Source organism: Poecilia mexicana, unplaced genomic scaffold (genome assembly GCF_051168715.1).
Source record: "Poecilia mexicana isolate PSO_F unplaced genomic scaffold, ASM5116871v1 scaffold_2, whole genome shotgun sequence".
NCBI classification, from domain to species: Eukaryota; Metazoa; Chordata; class Actinopteri; order Cyprinodontiformes; family Poeciliidae; genus Poecilia; species Poecilia mexicana.
This window is the reverse complement of record NW_028263371.1, coordinates 10,821,369-10,836,059: the sequence shown is the minus strand read 5'-3', so window position 1 is coordinate 10,836,059 and position 14,691 is coordinate 10,821,369. Positions and strand designations below refer to the sequence as shown.

The 14,691-nt window shown below is 40.0% G+C and overlaps 2 protein-coding genes across 3 annotated transcripts in view; both read right to left on the bottom strand.

Annotated features, from left to right (window-relative positions):
- Nucleotides 1-429: 429 nt before the first annotated feature.
- Nucleotides 430-8,735, bottom strand: LOC106925592 (solute carrier family 22 member 4-like). The gene is made up of 11 exons (XM_015000036.2): nucleotides 8,424-8,735; nucleotides 6,910-7,125; nucleotides 6,293-6,396; nucleotides 5,294-5,448; nucleotides 4,323-4,494; nucleotides 4,011-4,137; nucleotides 3,837-3,937; nucleotides 2,975-3,189; nucleotides 1,608-1,790; nucleotides 1,356-1,491; nucleotides 430-1,153 (listed from the first exon to the last, which is right to left on the bottom strand). The coding sequence occupies exons 1-11, from the start codon at nucleotides 8,631-8,633 to the stop codon at nucleotides 1,051-1,053; spliced, it is 1,722 nt and encodes a 573-aa protein (XP_014855522.1). The 5' UTR covers nucleotides 8,634-8,735; the 3' UTR covers nucleotides 430-1,050.
- A 2,164-nt stretch (nucleotides 8,736-10,899) lies between these two features.
- znf385b (zinc finger protein 385B) overlaps nucleotides 10,900-14,691 on the bottom strand; it is a 63,443-nt gene continuing 59,651 nt past the window's right edge. Inside the window, exons 10-11 of one of the 2 annotated variants that reach the window (XM_088010621.1) lie at nucleotides 14,392-14,487; nucleotides 10,900-13,866 (exon numbers count right to left, since the gene is read on the bottom strand). In XM_088010621.1, the coding sequence (XP_087866747.1) occupies nucleotides 13,597-13,866; nucleotides 14,392-14,487 (366 nt within the window). In that variant the 3' untranslated portion in view covers nucleotides 10,900-13,596. Of the gene's footprint in view, nucleotides 14,488-14,691 lie in introns of both variants that reach the window. The other variant, XM_088010613.1, reaches the window with a different exon arrangement.

Sequence of the window (14,691 nt, the reverse complement as noted above, 5' to 3'; positions counted from 1 at the left end):
ATCAAACATTTAGTGACACAAGTTGGTGCTTATGACTTTCAGGCCAGCAGGGGGCTCCAAAGAGCATATTTCTCACAGATATTAAAAATCTCAAAACATCTGATTTATATTTACATTTATTATTCCCATCTTTTTTTTATTTAATTACTAAGAAGAAATCACCTTGTTCATTAAGAAATATTTGACGCTATCGTGATAACTTTGGCATCGTGATAACTTTGGCATTTGAATAGATTCAACTAAAGAAACAGGAATAAAAATGAATTCAAATTTCTGCTCATCTGTCACATACAATCACCACTCAAATACACCGCTGTTTGTTGTTGCAATATAGAAAGTTTAGAAAAAGTTCAAGTGGTGTGAATACTTTTTCAACACACTGTACACTTTGTAAGATGATGTAATAGACAGGAAAATGACGCCCATATCGTCATGATAACATGCAAAAGAAATATGATGCAAGTTTATTGAACAGCGAAAATACCATATTCTTGATTTGTGCATATGTCAGGCTTGTGAATATTAAACCTGATATATGCACAACTGAATATTTGTCTTCATTGAACAATTAAAACCCTGAATGCTAAATGTTTACCTGTTGTTCAAGTTCATGTTGTTCAAGTTCACATGCAGTGCAAGAAAAAAGACAAAAATGCTGCCAATACACCAGTAATTTCCAAAACAATTTTATAATTTAACTAACTGAATTTTCAGAAATTACTTATGTCTGAAAACCATCATAGGATTTCTTCATAGTGTTCTTTCATTTTCAGTTCTACGTATATATTATGCTCCTCATCTCAGTTCCAGCCTTTCAGTCCTTCAGTGAAACAAAGTTATTTGCTGCAGCAGACTGCGGTGTGCTTCCATGTCTCTCACTTTTAGGTCAATTTGAGTTTAGGATGTGTCTGAGTCCCACAACACTCCGTTCTTCCTGAATGGAAGTCTTGTTGATGCATGAGTTCAGTCTCCTTCACTTACCAAGGAGCATTTCTGAAATAAAAAAAACCACGCAGCTTGGTACTAGTAGATATGATATCAGTGGTTGCTTTATAAACAAGTTGTGCAGATGATCTCCATTGATGGAGTCTGCTCCTTAGTGATTATTTCTTCTTCCTTCAAAGCAGTTTTGGAGGCCCAGGGACATGTAAACCTGTAAATAAGATGAGCAGAAATGCATCAGTATCTGCATTAAGTGATTATGTTTCTGATCACTTAATGAGATAACATGCCATTTTTTGTGCAACATTTTTGAAAAGTATTTATGTTTCTCCATCTCACAATTGTACCCAACTTGGTGTTAGTCTGTCATAGAAAATCCCCCCAAAATATCCTCAAGCATGGCACAAGCTCACCACTGTGTGACCGGCATCTGCTCAATGGTATCAGGAAGTGGCTGTTGGAACGTTTCTGGCAGGAAGATGCAGAGAAGAACGGCGAGAAGTGACAGAACACCCAAAGTAATCCAGGGTAGGAGCTTGTTAAACTCAGCTGGAGACATAAACCAAATCAAATCAAATCTCATTTGAATAGAGTTAAACATTGGACTCAGTTTCTAATTGATGTATTTAGATCCCTTATAGCTTGTAGAGATTTAAAGGTCTCACCCAACTCAAGCAAATATGGTGACACAGAGGATCCCACTCTGGAGAACATGGCACAGGAAGACATTGCCGTATTTCTGATGACCGTGGGGGACAGCTCTCCAGTGTAGGTGTACACCACCCCACTTCCTGCCAGAACACCAAATTTACCCAACAGCACCAGGGACATGGTAAGAGTTGGGTAACCTGCAACAAAGGACAAGGTGCTGTGAGGCCACAAGTAATAAAAATACTTTTGCAAATCCTGCTAGGCAAAACTTTAAACTCGTTTCAACAAGTTTCTCTTCAGCAGTGGAGTCTTGTGCAGTAAGTAGGCATAAAGGTCATAGTGGCTGAATATTTTACATATTGTTTTCTTCAAAACAATTGTACCTGCTCATTCCAGGTCTTTCTGAAGCTTTTAATGGTCATTGACTCTCGGACTATTCACTTGTTCTTCATGCTCTGCCTGACGCTTTGTAGGGAACACAGCGTCTTGGCTGTTTTATACTGCAGTGACGTTCTTTCACATTTCAGATTTTGGGAGCTCGTCTTATATTTTTGAAAGAAGAAACTATTTGATTATCCCTAAGACTGTTAAGAAATGCTAAGTTTACCAATCAGATTAAATTGGACCTTTTTTTTGGAAGGTGTGCATTTTTCTACAACTGCCACAAAACTGAATATCATGCTTTCGGTCAAACACAATGTTTTTAGTGTGATGCTGATGGGACCTGGACAATTTGTTGCAACTGAAGGAGCCACAAATTCTTGTCTCTGGCAGAACATGTTGTAGGAGAATGTCTTGCTATCAACAAGTGCAAGTTGATTGTCCAAGATACAAGAAATCAAAACAAAGGTTTTGCTGTGATCTAATCAATGGTTGAATGAAAGTCTGCAAAGAACAGTGGGACAAAATTCCTGCAAAGTGATGTAAAAAACTTATTGTCAGTTGCTGCTGCCAAGAATGACACAACCAATCATTAGGTTCAGGAGACAATTGCTTTTTTTATACAGAGCCAGGTTTGTTTGGAAATCTTTGTCTCGTAAGTGATGAGAGACAATCTACACTTTGTTCTTACTAAAGTAAATTTTGTCTGATACAATGTTTGAGGATGATCTGAAACATTCAAATGTGACAAAATAGCAGAAACAGAGGAATTCTGTAAGGAGGTAAATACTTCTTCACTGCACTGGATTATTGCATTAATCTTTCATTATTTTGAAGAAGCCAGTGTGGCATTATTAATGGAGCTTGAATAAGATGTTGAAGCTAAGAAACACACACTAAATACAAAAAAGGTAGGTTTGTTTTCTTGTTTACGTCGTTTATTGTTCTCGTGTGTTTCTGTTAAAGTCAGAGAGCACAGCCTAACGCTTCTCACGCTCACTTTTCATGGTGCCTTGGATGAAGAGCAGCGCCAGCGCCCCCAGCAGGCAGAAACCGATGAACGAAAGACGGCGAGGAGAGCTGCGTGCAGCCAGCCAGCTGGCAAAGTATGCTGGGAGCTCCACAGCTGTGAGTAGGAAGTAGTTCAGGAAGAGGTTGCCATACAAAGTGGACATGCTGAAGGACAAGCCAAAGTAGCTGACACTCGTGGAAAACCTGCAAAGAAAGAAATGGACTCAAAATCCAAACCGGATTGATTTTAATTGATTTAAAATTTCTAAGTGACCAACCAGAACCGAGTCGATTTGTAACTGAAAATGTTTTTTTTACTGGATCAAAATTAGACTTTTAAACGTGGCGCAACTATAGCAGTTTGTAAAGTTGTTTTCAATCTTCTCAATAGAAAAAGCTTTGATTTGACAAATGTTACCTGCTTGGCTGATGTGTAATCTTAAACAAAGTGGTTTTTCACACACACACACACACACACACACACACACACACACACACACACACACACACACACGTTTGTTTTGCTATCTTTGTGGGGACTTTCCATTGACTTCCATTCATTTCTACTAATTTCTACAGCCTAAACCTTACCTTTACCCTTTTCCTAACCCTAACCATCACATACCTAACCCTAACCCTAACCAAAACTCAATTCATACCTTAGCCCTAACTCTGACCCCTGACCCAAAAACAGGGTTTCCCCTTGTGGGGACCAGACTCAGGTCCCCACGAGGAGCGATTGGTCCCCACAACGTAGCATATGTCAGGAAAATCGTCCCCACAAGGTATTACAAACAAACGCACACACACACACACACACACACACACACACACACAATGTTGCAGCTCACCAAATTAGCCACAGCTTCAGCGTTATATGCCGAATTTTTGCGGTCTTCACCAGGTCCAGGAAGCTGACGGACTCCGCTTGATGTGCCTCTGCTTTTTCAGCCTGCCGAGAGAACGTGAGAAACATTAATACACCTCCTACAATTTGCCAGTGAGGTTCAGCTGGTGGTTCCCACCTTGGGAGGGAGGAAAATGACCGGAGGAGCCTCCACTCGGTTCTCCAGAGCCGCTGACCTCAGCAGGAGCTCGGCCTCTTGCAAGCGGCCACGGGACAGCAGCCAGCGAGGAGACTCCGGAACCAGCCTGGTCGACATTTAGACACGCAATCAGGGACTCAGTTCCCGAAAGCTCCCAAAAAGAATCCCTACCTTGGAGGAGATTATGCTTCCTTATCAATCGGTCACTACAGTATTGTATCCCTTTTCTGTAAGTCTTTGGTGTAAAGATGCGGACTGAGAAATGTCAACAGTGTAGTGAGACCATCTTACCACCAGAGGGGGATGCAAGCCAAGCCAGGCACAGCCATGATGAGCGACAGGTGTCTCCAGCTCCTGACCAGGTATGCGGTTCCTGGCAGCAGCATCATGGAGAAACTGTAGACAAAAGGCTGGCCCAGACTGGAGAAGAGGATTCTGCTGGAGCCCACAAGGATTTCTGAACCTGTGATTGTGACACATTTTATTGTGTCTGATATTAGCATAAATTATAAGTTCTGACCATTTCTAACATTCAGAGTGCATTATATATGCTAATAAATGATAACAAAGAAGTTAACACAGATTTAATCTGAAATGTGATCATTTAAAGGGGACCTATTATGCAAAATTCACTTTTTACATGTTTTTATTTTGGGTCTCAACTGCTTCTAAAAATAGCCACCCAGCTTTCTTTTTTTCTTTTTTTTTTGCAACAAGTAAATGTTTTATGGTGTCTGGAAAAATTTGCAGTTTCAAAAACCGCCTGAATGTTCAGCCATAATGAATGGGTACTGCACTGTTTCCTAGCAACCTAGCAGATCTCCAGCAAGTTTGGTCAGCTGGATTTTACCACTGCATGCGCCGAACAATGGCAGGTGGAAAAGACAAGCGTTTTGTTGTTTACTCACCATCCAGAAACCACTTGCTGCATTCTTGCTGGTTGTGCAGGAGGCTCCACTTCTGCTTTTCAAATTTGCACTGCTGTGTAATTGTGCATCTGTTTGCAGTCATTTTCAAGTGGAGGTGTAAATATTGAGTTAGGGGTGTGGCCAGCAGCAGCTCATATAGATTTAAAGTGACAAGAGGCCCTAAAATAGCTCATTCTAAGATGAAAGTAATGAAAATTTTTTGCTTGGCCTGTATGCCTAACCTGTTCAGGGAAGCTTAACAAGTCACATTAAACAAATTAGGTTTTCTGATTTGAGTGGCCATGAACACAGCATTAGGAGACGGTGAGAGTAAAGATCCACAACGAAACGTACCCAGCACAAACACGACTATGTAGCAGGAGATCTGACCCAGGCCCAGCATGAAAAAGAGAACAGTGAAGACAGGCCAGGACGGAGCGAAAGCCACAGCGCTGCTGAAGATGCTGAGGATGGCGATGGACCCGAACAGAACAGGTTTCCTGCCAAACCTGCAGTGCCAGAACAGAGAAGGACTCGGGCGTGAATGCTTTCATAGGTTTCACTTAGTCAATCAAATGCACTGAATAAATGTTTCTGTTCACACTATGATAATGAAAGCCAAACATTAGCAATAATTAGTCTGAAAACATTTTCTAATATTTTCCTTAAGCAGTTTGGAGTCTGTCATTTTAAGAAAATGACTCTGATAAAGGAAGCGGGTCATCACCAGATGTTTGACGATAAAGAACAGGAATCTTTTTGATGAAAAACAGAATTTAATCACCATTATTAGCTTAAATTATTATTAGATTGACATGACACTGTCATAAACATGACATAGCATCTGTCATGAACATAAAGAAGTCTTTATGAATGTTTATGACAGCTGTCATGAAGTGTCATTCGGTAAATAATGACACTTTTAATGCAAAGTTGCTCTAAAAGTTGCATTAAAAGTCCATTAAAAATGCCAACTTTGCATTAAATTATCATAATTTACAAAATCATGCAAAGTTGGCAATTTTAATGGACTTTTAATGCAACTTTTAGAGCAACTTTGCAATAAAAGTGTCATTATTTACCGAATGACACTTCATGGCAACTGTGATAAACATTCGTAAAGACTCCTTCATGTTCATGACAGATGTTATGTCATGTTTATGACAGTGTCATGTCAGTCTTATGCACACCCCGTCAAATAAAGTGTTAACCAAGACGGAAACATGCCATCAAAAACATGGCAATTCTATAACTAAACGGCTTAGAAACGACTCCAATTTGTAAATCATTCATGCTTTGGGAACAGGGAGACACTTCATTTTGCAAACATTAAATGAAGAGACGGAGAGTCACCGGTCAGAGATCAGTCCGGAAATGAAACATCCAGAAAGCCCTCCCAAAAAGTAGACAAGAGAAGTCAGAGGCTGTTTCCACTGTTCGCTGCACACCAGGTCAAACTGGGAGGAAAACACAAAGCAAACATTTAACTTAACCCCCAACAACTACAAAACCCCCCCCCCAAAAAAACAACAACTAGCTTCAATATGTCAGTCCTGTTCTTCTTAACCAATTCATTCTCATCTTTCCTGTTCCTCTGAAGGTTTTCTTAGTGCAGCTTCATAAATCTTTCTATCTACCTCTAACTTTTGTGTCAAGCTGTCGGTCTCAAATGTTTCAAAAGCACGAACTGTCTAAAAGTACAGAAAACTCATTGTACTGCTCAGACAAAAAGAAATTCTTTTTAAACTGTGAGGCGTGTTATTATATTATATTAAGCCCAAAATGCAGTCAGTGATTGTGGGGGAAAGGTCACGACCTTGCAGTTATTTATGAGTAAGAATCGGATCAGAACGACTGAGTCTGAACATGAAGAACCAGCTGAGGTGTGTGTTACTGTGTGATACTGTGTGCTACTGCCATACTGAAATAACCATGACTGCTTTCTTATTCCAGACAGAGAGTGATAATACCTCCGTGACCACGGTGGACTGGAAGTACTCAGTACTGTAGCTCCATCCATCTCTGCAGCCCTCCCTCCTCAGGTTTGACAGAAGACCCTCTGGCCTCGATCCTGGTGCAGACTGGTTCTGCAACCAGTTTGGACTGGCTCCCATTGCAGACAGGTTCCTAACCAGGTCCAGCTCGTACCGGCTGCAGCTGCTTCTCTCCGGCTGCCCGGCCACCGGCTAACCAGGAAAAAATGTAATTACAGTTCCACAGTTTATTTATTTATGTATTTTTTCTGCTACAGAGAACAGGGCAGCTGTACCAGAACAGGCTGCATCAGATCTGACCTGGCCACTTGCTACTGGTCAGGTCAGGAATGGGAACTGTATCAACGATGAAACCTTCCACCGAATTATTCACGTTTGTGTGCATTTTATGTCTGATATTAAATGCTTTGAGTATATTTGTTTTTATTTCTCGTTCATAAATAACAACTGCCATTAAGCGTGCATTTGAAAGAAAGTATTTCTGTTTTTAAACACACCAGAGCAAATGGCTTTATATTTGCTCTATAGTTTACTATATGTTTTATAGTAAACTCTCTGGAATCTCACCATAATCCTGAAACATAATTTTTGGGCTAATTAGTTAATCAGCCATCAATTGCAATCAGGTGAACTGAAGCAGGGAAACATTTTGTATGTCTGTGTGTGTGTGCGGGGGTGTGTGCGTGTGTGTGTGTGTGTGTGTGTGCGGGTGCGTGTGTGTGTGTGTGTGTGTGTGTGCATGGTTATTTTTCCTGTGTGTCTCTGTGTTGCCGTGTGATGGACTCGTCCAGGCCGTACCTCGTCTGTCGCCCAGTGATTTCATGAGATACAAATCAGGCCACTGCGGTCAGGCCAGGATGAGGCAGCATTGAAAATAAATGGCTATTTGCACATAGACCTTATGATAACTTTATAATCTGGAATGCTGTTTATTTGTCCTAACATAAACAAGTTGAAGTTTGCAATTTGACTGTTTCGCTCATATGTTGATTTTGCAATTTTAAGAATGCCTTATTAGATCAAAATCTTGAGTTTGTGTTAATTTATATATATATATATTTTAAATCTGGTAATTATGTAAAATTAGATGAGTTAATGAATTTATGTAGTTGTTACAAGCCAATCGTCTGATTCCTCCAATTTCACATTTAATCCTCTAAGGCTCTACTTTAGTAGAATAAAAATGTGACACTGTGTGCCTAGTAGCTACTGTGTATTTCTGCTATTTGTTGCATTGAGCATAATCTTTAACTGCTACAGCTTATGCCTCGTGCAACAATATATCACAGTGGACATTGATGGTAAAGGTTATGCGAGGGCAAACAGCTAAAGCAAATGGAGAACAGCAGCTTAGTTTGTTATTCACACCTGAACAGATGCGAGCAATTCACTTACATTACAAAATCATAAACAATAAAGATAAAAGTAAACTATAATGGCTGAAATGCTTTGCCAAAATGAAGGCATTTGCTGGCTCGAACTCAGAATACCTCCGCCGGGATGCTGGCCTGGATCCACTCCTGGCTCAGGTTACTGTGGGGAGGGATGTCACAGTGGTGTGGGGGGCTGGCCAGCAGGAAGATGACAGACAGGATGTTGTATCCGCATGGAACGCAGGTGAGGCAAAGAACGAAGAAGATTCTCCTCTGGAACGGACCCCAGCTCCCCAGAAACAACACCGACTCCTCGTAATCCTGCATTTTCCTTATTTAAGCCTAAAGAACTAATCCGAGATCCAGATTCCTCTACTGGTTATGATACAGGGGGTCAGGGAGGCACTCTGTCTGGAGGCTGTAAACACTCGTACTTTAGCTACTTGCACATAACGTTCCCATAATGTCCTCTGTCTGCAACATCAAGCACATAAATCTTACATCTGTGCTCTGCTTGCTGCTGCTTCTGCCGCTCCATGTCGCCTTTATTCCACAAGTGAGAGGAAAAACTCCTCCTCTCATCCAGCCCCTCACATCCGCCTCTCTTCAAAAAGTACGATGTCACCCTCGAACTACAGCTCAACAGAAACTGTGTCTTAAAAGGTTAAAAGTTTTATCTCAGGATCCTCCAGGACAACAAAAGGGGACGGTAGTGACTTTGTAACCAAACGTATCTTCTTTTTTTACCTGAGGAACATTTGTAATAATAATAATAATAATAATAATAATAATAATAATAATAAAATAACATTTCAAACAAGTTATTTATGTAAGCTGAATTGTATCAGAGGAGGAGAGAAAAGAGGTGATACTTTGTGACCAATTTGAAGCAATCAGCTGATGTTAGGTTGACTTGAGATGCTGTTTAGTGCAGTGATGTCACATGACTGCGTCCATCAGCTTATGCTCTAATATATGTGCAAAAAAAATAAATGCGCCTCATGCTTCATGAAGTATTGCAAACTGCTTTACGTTACTTAATAATAAAAGGTTCTAATTAACTAGTTTGGGCTAGTTGGGTCATAAAATGAAACTCTTAATAGTACATAATAATGAAAACAAGATTATCAACTTTTTTTTAAAATTTCTTTTCATCTAAAAATCTGGAAACTGTTGCTTGCGTTTGTATCGGACCACATTTCTCCTGAGTCACAGCAGCAAGCGATCATCTGCCATGTTTGCACGTCTGGAGACTTGAAACTTTTGCCCGTTCTTTGTTGCAAATTCGCTCAAACTCAATCTGACTGGATGGAGAGCAAAGTCAGGTTTAGGTCTGGGATATTTTCCATCCCAACACCTGGATGTGTTTCATCTAAAGCTATTAGCTCCTAAGTTCCTGTGGGAAAAAGAAAAAAAAAAACAGTCCAGCATGATACTGCCACCACCATGCTTCACCAATGGGACGGTACGTTCAGGATGCAGCGTTTTTACTCAACACTCAATGTTTCACATGTTGGCCAGAAATCTAACAAGCTCACCTTCCTCCACATGTCTGAGGATTACACCTCGGCTTGAACACAATTTCCATTCAGGTGATCACTAGTGAAATGTGGGCCTTTCTAATACAAACAATATGAAACAACCATAATACAGTCATTACATTTCTGCTTTGATCCGACTCGTTTTTCGTCTTAATCTCTAATCAGTCATTGCTAGTCTGAAGCCTGAATGAATGACGTGTTTGTCAGGTTTGACACTAACGTGACATGGTCATAGTTTAACTGGACTTACATCACAAAGCATGAGATGCTGAGAGTGCAGTAAATTATCAAGCTGGTTAAAAAAAAAAAGTCCAGTTCAGTCCAGTTTTCTGGGTCTGTCCTCAACTGGACCGGTTTGCTCAGGTTTCTCTGCTCTTAGTGACTTTCTGCACGGAGTGAAAAAAAACTTACACCTTAAGTTGTATTTTATTTTATTATGTTTCAGTTTAGATTTGTTTCATTTAGTTTAAAAGCTAGGAAAACACGAGCAGGTAACAATGCAAAGTCTATGACTCGTGTTTATTTTCTTTTGACAAGGTCAGGCTGCATATTCTGCATTACGAGAAGCGAGAGGAGAAGAGAGAGCAACTTTGCTGTTGTCCTCCCAAGGTCAAGAGTGAAACATGGTGTCAGCACATCGGACTGAGAAAGTGCTACTTTGTCAATTAACAAAATGACAGGGAGTAGCCTTTCTCCCAGGCATATTCAAATATAAAGTTTTGTTTATCTTTTTGCCACACTGGATGCAGCTGCAGGAATACTTATTTACGCCCCTTGATGTTTCCCACCAGGGAAATCAAAACACATCGACATCAGGCCAGAGTAACGGGACGGAGGTTCAGTGTTGTATTTGACAACATGTGGATTAGAGATAATCGACGTAAAATTCAAACTTGACTCCAATTTTGTTTAAAAAAAAAAAAAAAAAAAAAAAACAGATCAGAGAAAAGACACATTTCAACCACACCTCCAACTATTAGCAATCTACTAATAGTTCAGTTTTTTTTTATTTCTTTTGACTGAGCGCTCGTTAAACAAACACAATCTCTGAATGCTGCTCACTTATTTTTAATGAAAACAAACATTTACAGAAAGAAATGTGACACTTGACAAATTTTACATTTGCATATCTTCCATTTTCATCATTTCGCATTAAAAAACAAGTTCAAAGGAAATAAATACTGTACATACAGAGAGGTCGATAAATTTGCAAATATGATTTTTTTTTATACGTTTGAAGAATGAATTCAAAGCTAAAATCTGTTCGATGTATATTTTACAACATGTGTTTTCTGTCTCTGTCTGCAGGTTTTATCCTTTTGGTTCAGGACATGTTGCGCAGCAGCAGCGTATGAATGATTTCTGAAGTGGGACTGAAAACCTGCGTCCAAGTTGTACAATGAAATGCAATCTTCCTGATCTCCTCTTACAACTCTTATGTAACTATAAGCTATTTTTCCAGTGCCTTTTATTAAGATAAACTTTTAGTTTTAGAAGAAATATAAAATATGTCAGCTTTGTTTAAAATCACACATAGACAAACATCATCTCAGCTCCGCCAGTGCACCTCTACTGACCTCACCCCAGTTTTGGGAGCTGGTTCCAGCATCCGGCCCCCTGCGGATCCCAGTATTGCTGATGAAGAAGGTGAAGGAGAGTAGAAAAAGCGGCAGCTCGCACGTACGTTATTCCGTTATTGACGACGTCATCGGACAGAGGAGGAAGATGATGGACGTGAGTTTGTGCCTTCTTGAAAACGCCCGTCTTATGGGTGAGAGTCACACAGGGTGCATAGATAAACACACACAGAAGTCTTTCTACCGGTCACTTCGACGCTGGAAGACGGGGATGCTTCAAGTCGTTCAGGAGGAAGAAAGCAAAACGTGGAGAGGATTTGAAACCGCAGACAAAAACACTCAAAAACATTTCCACTGGCTCATTTCTTCGCTTCAGACTTTCTGCTCAGACAATTTGAAGTTAGTTTAGAAATAAGACAAATAGATGTATTTTCTCTGCATGTTAGTTAAGTGCACAAATAAGAAGGATGATTACAGATGCATTATTCTTTATCCATTTCTATATATTTTAGTTTGAGTAGGTTTTCTGAAACAATGAACATTTTCATCAACATGAAGGCAAAAAAAGTGTTTTTTGCCTCTTGGCTGGGTTTTTATGTAGGATTTAAAACAATGTAATGATGACTGTTTGATATTTAAAGCAATAGGAACTGATTTTCTCTAATTAGAAAAAAACATTTCTGCATAAATACATACCAAAAAGCCCGTGCAGACACATTCACATATCCAGGTCTTATAAATTAGAACGTTTCCAATCAATATGATATATTAGAGCTAATAATTAATAATTTAATTTTAAAGATACGAGTAAATTTTTTTTTATTTGGGGCTTTTATTGTAAAAAAAATCCAGTTTTTACCATCATACAAAATTAACATTTTAGTTTTAGATTTACATGCAGCAAATTGAGAAATGGTCAGTTCTGGGTCTAGTCAAAGCCCACATCTTGAAGCTTGATCTTGATTGAGTGCCGTCTCTCTGACAACCAGTAGAAGTGTGCATGGAAAAAAATATCTGAATGAGATAAAAAAAAAAATAAATGTTGGTACTGAAACTGTTTTAAAATGTAGGAGACATCTGATCAGTTAAGGAGGGGAAGCCGATATTTGACTGTTTTAAAGAAAAGACAAAAAAAAATCATAATTTGGTAAATATATGAAGCCACATCTGAGGCATGATGAGATGGCAGTAGATTTTTTTTGCTTTTTGTTTTGTGACATCTTGTTAGTGCTGGTTTGCTTCTTCAGAGGGAGGAAGAACATTCCTACATCCTCTGCTTTTTCATTGAGTCAGAGGAGGCGGATTATCAGTCTGATAAACAACCAATACAATGTTTTCACCCCCTTTTAGACATTTGGATTAAATCTACAGCTGCACCGATCACTCTTCTCCCGGCCAGAACCGATTTCTGTTCATTTTGGTTTTTCTTGTTTGTTACTTTGACAAATTTCGATTTTCCTTTTAAGGACTACTGCACAAATAAGTGCTCCCAGGTCTTTCATCGAGGTAGACGTTTTAAATAAAACGGGGAAAAAAGGAACTGAAACAGGATCCACATTTAGGAATCCAACTGTATGTCTCTAATATTTGTCTGATTTTACCAAAACCAAACAAACAAAAAAACCCTCAAGATGCTTTTAGTTCATGTTTAAACTAGTTGGAATCCTTAGTATTGATACATTTAATGATTGAGGATAAAAAATAAGCTTTTTAAAAAGTCTAATCCAGTAAAAATAAAATAAAAATGTCTAATATTTATGTTAAATGATTTAAGAAATGAGCTGCAGCCTTTTTTTTTTCCAGTCTTGAACCCATTTCCTGTAACACTTATTGCTTTCTATACGGTGCTGAATGGATCTTCATGAATATTCCATAACTGCAGACACTTCTCCTGTTCTCCAGTACGTCTGGGAGCTTTGTTAGCCCCTGGTTCTGTTCAGGTCGACGTCAGCGGGTCAGTGAACACAACGGCGCCTCTCCCCTCCGTGTCAGGAGGCGTTGGACGGAACCAGAGAGTCTTTGATCAAAAAGCAGGACGTCTCCGTCCTCTTCATGTCTCTGTAGGAAGATTCTGTCAAGTAAGCAAAGCCGCAGCAACAGCTGAAGCTCCAGCACACAGCGGGCTAGGGGTCAAAGGTTGTGGGCTTGACTCTCCCGCCGCTCCCGCGGACATCAGTAGGGCGCGAAGAGAATTGATCCTTGGTTGGTTCTGATGGGTCCGGGAGCGGGACGCAGGAAGGAGGCGGTAAAGAGGGACGAGGATGACGGAGGGCGAGGGTGGAGGGAGATGGCAGGGGTGAGGGGTGAGGAGGAGTGAGAGAGGAGCGGGGAGGAGGAGATGGAGGCAGGAGGGAGGGAGATGGAGGGAGGGAGAGGAGAGGAAGTGGAAGTGAAAGGAGAGGAAAGGAAGGAAGGAGATGGAGAAGGCTTCGCCAGCTCCTTCTGAAGACACAAGGAGACGAGTGATAACGGAGGGAGTCAAAGAGGAAAAGGAAAATGATCAAATCCAGTAGGTGAAATAAAATGAGATAAGAAAATAAAGGGGAAATAAAATGGTTAAATGAGAAAGCAGACAAAACAGCAAGGCAAAAAAATCAAGATGAGAAAATGGTAGAAAATAAAGTGGAATAAGAAATGACAGCACACACAAAAAGAAATAAGATTAAATAAAACGATAAGGCAAAGCAAAGAGGGAACAGAAGAAGGAAAAACAAGCAAGACAGAAGAATACAGGAAATGAGCAGTGGAGAGAAGATGAACGGGGAAAAAAATGAGATTAAATAAGAAAAATAAAGAATCAGAGGCAGAAAGGTCAGGAGCAGAGCAAATGAAACATGTAGATAACGAGGAGAAAGGGGAAAAAGAAAATATGAAGACAAATTTAAGCAAATGTTCTTTGCGTCTTTCTGTCCTATGGGTGAATTTCTCCACTGTTAGTTGAGCAGAGAGCTGGAAGGAGACACTCACAGTGAGCGAGTCGCGCTGCTGCTTGTTGTACGGGCTGTACTTTGGCTTGCTGGGTTTTCCTGCCACCCTGTCCTTGTGTCGTCTGCTGGAAATGTGCTGCAACGTCAACAACATGAACAAAGTAAGCTTTGCCGCTTTTCCATTTTCAAGTTTTAGTTGTCTCACGCTAATCATGCCTCAATTTATACCAACCTAGAATCTGCAAATAGCTGATGGTGGTGTTGTAGTAATGTTTCTTTAAAAAAAAAAACTGGTATCTGATAGCAAGAGGTAACACAGACTTGTTTTAGTTTGATCAGG

Bases quoted from the DNA above. Each gene is read 5' to 3' on its own strand.
- LOC106925592 (XM_015000036.2), bottom strand. From the start codon at position 8,633: ATGCAGGATTACGAGGAGTCGGTGTTGTTTCTGGGGAGCTGGGGTCCG. The intron at 7,126-8,423 runs GTATTCTGAGTT...TTTCCTGGTTAG, and splicing joins AGGCCAGCATCCCGGCGGAG to CCGGTGGCCGGGCAGCCGGA. The intron at 6,397-6,909 runs GTATTATCACTC...TTTTCCTCCCAG, and splicing joins AGTCCACCGTGGTCACGGAG to TTTGACCTGGTGTGCAGCGA.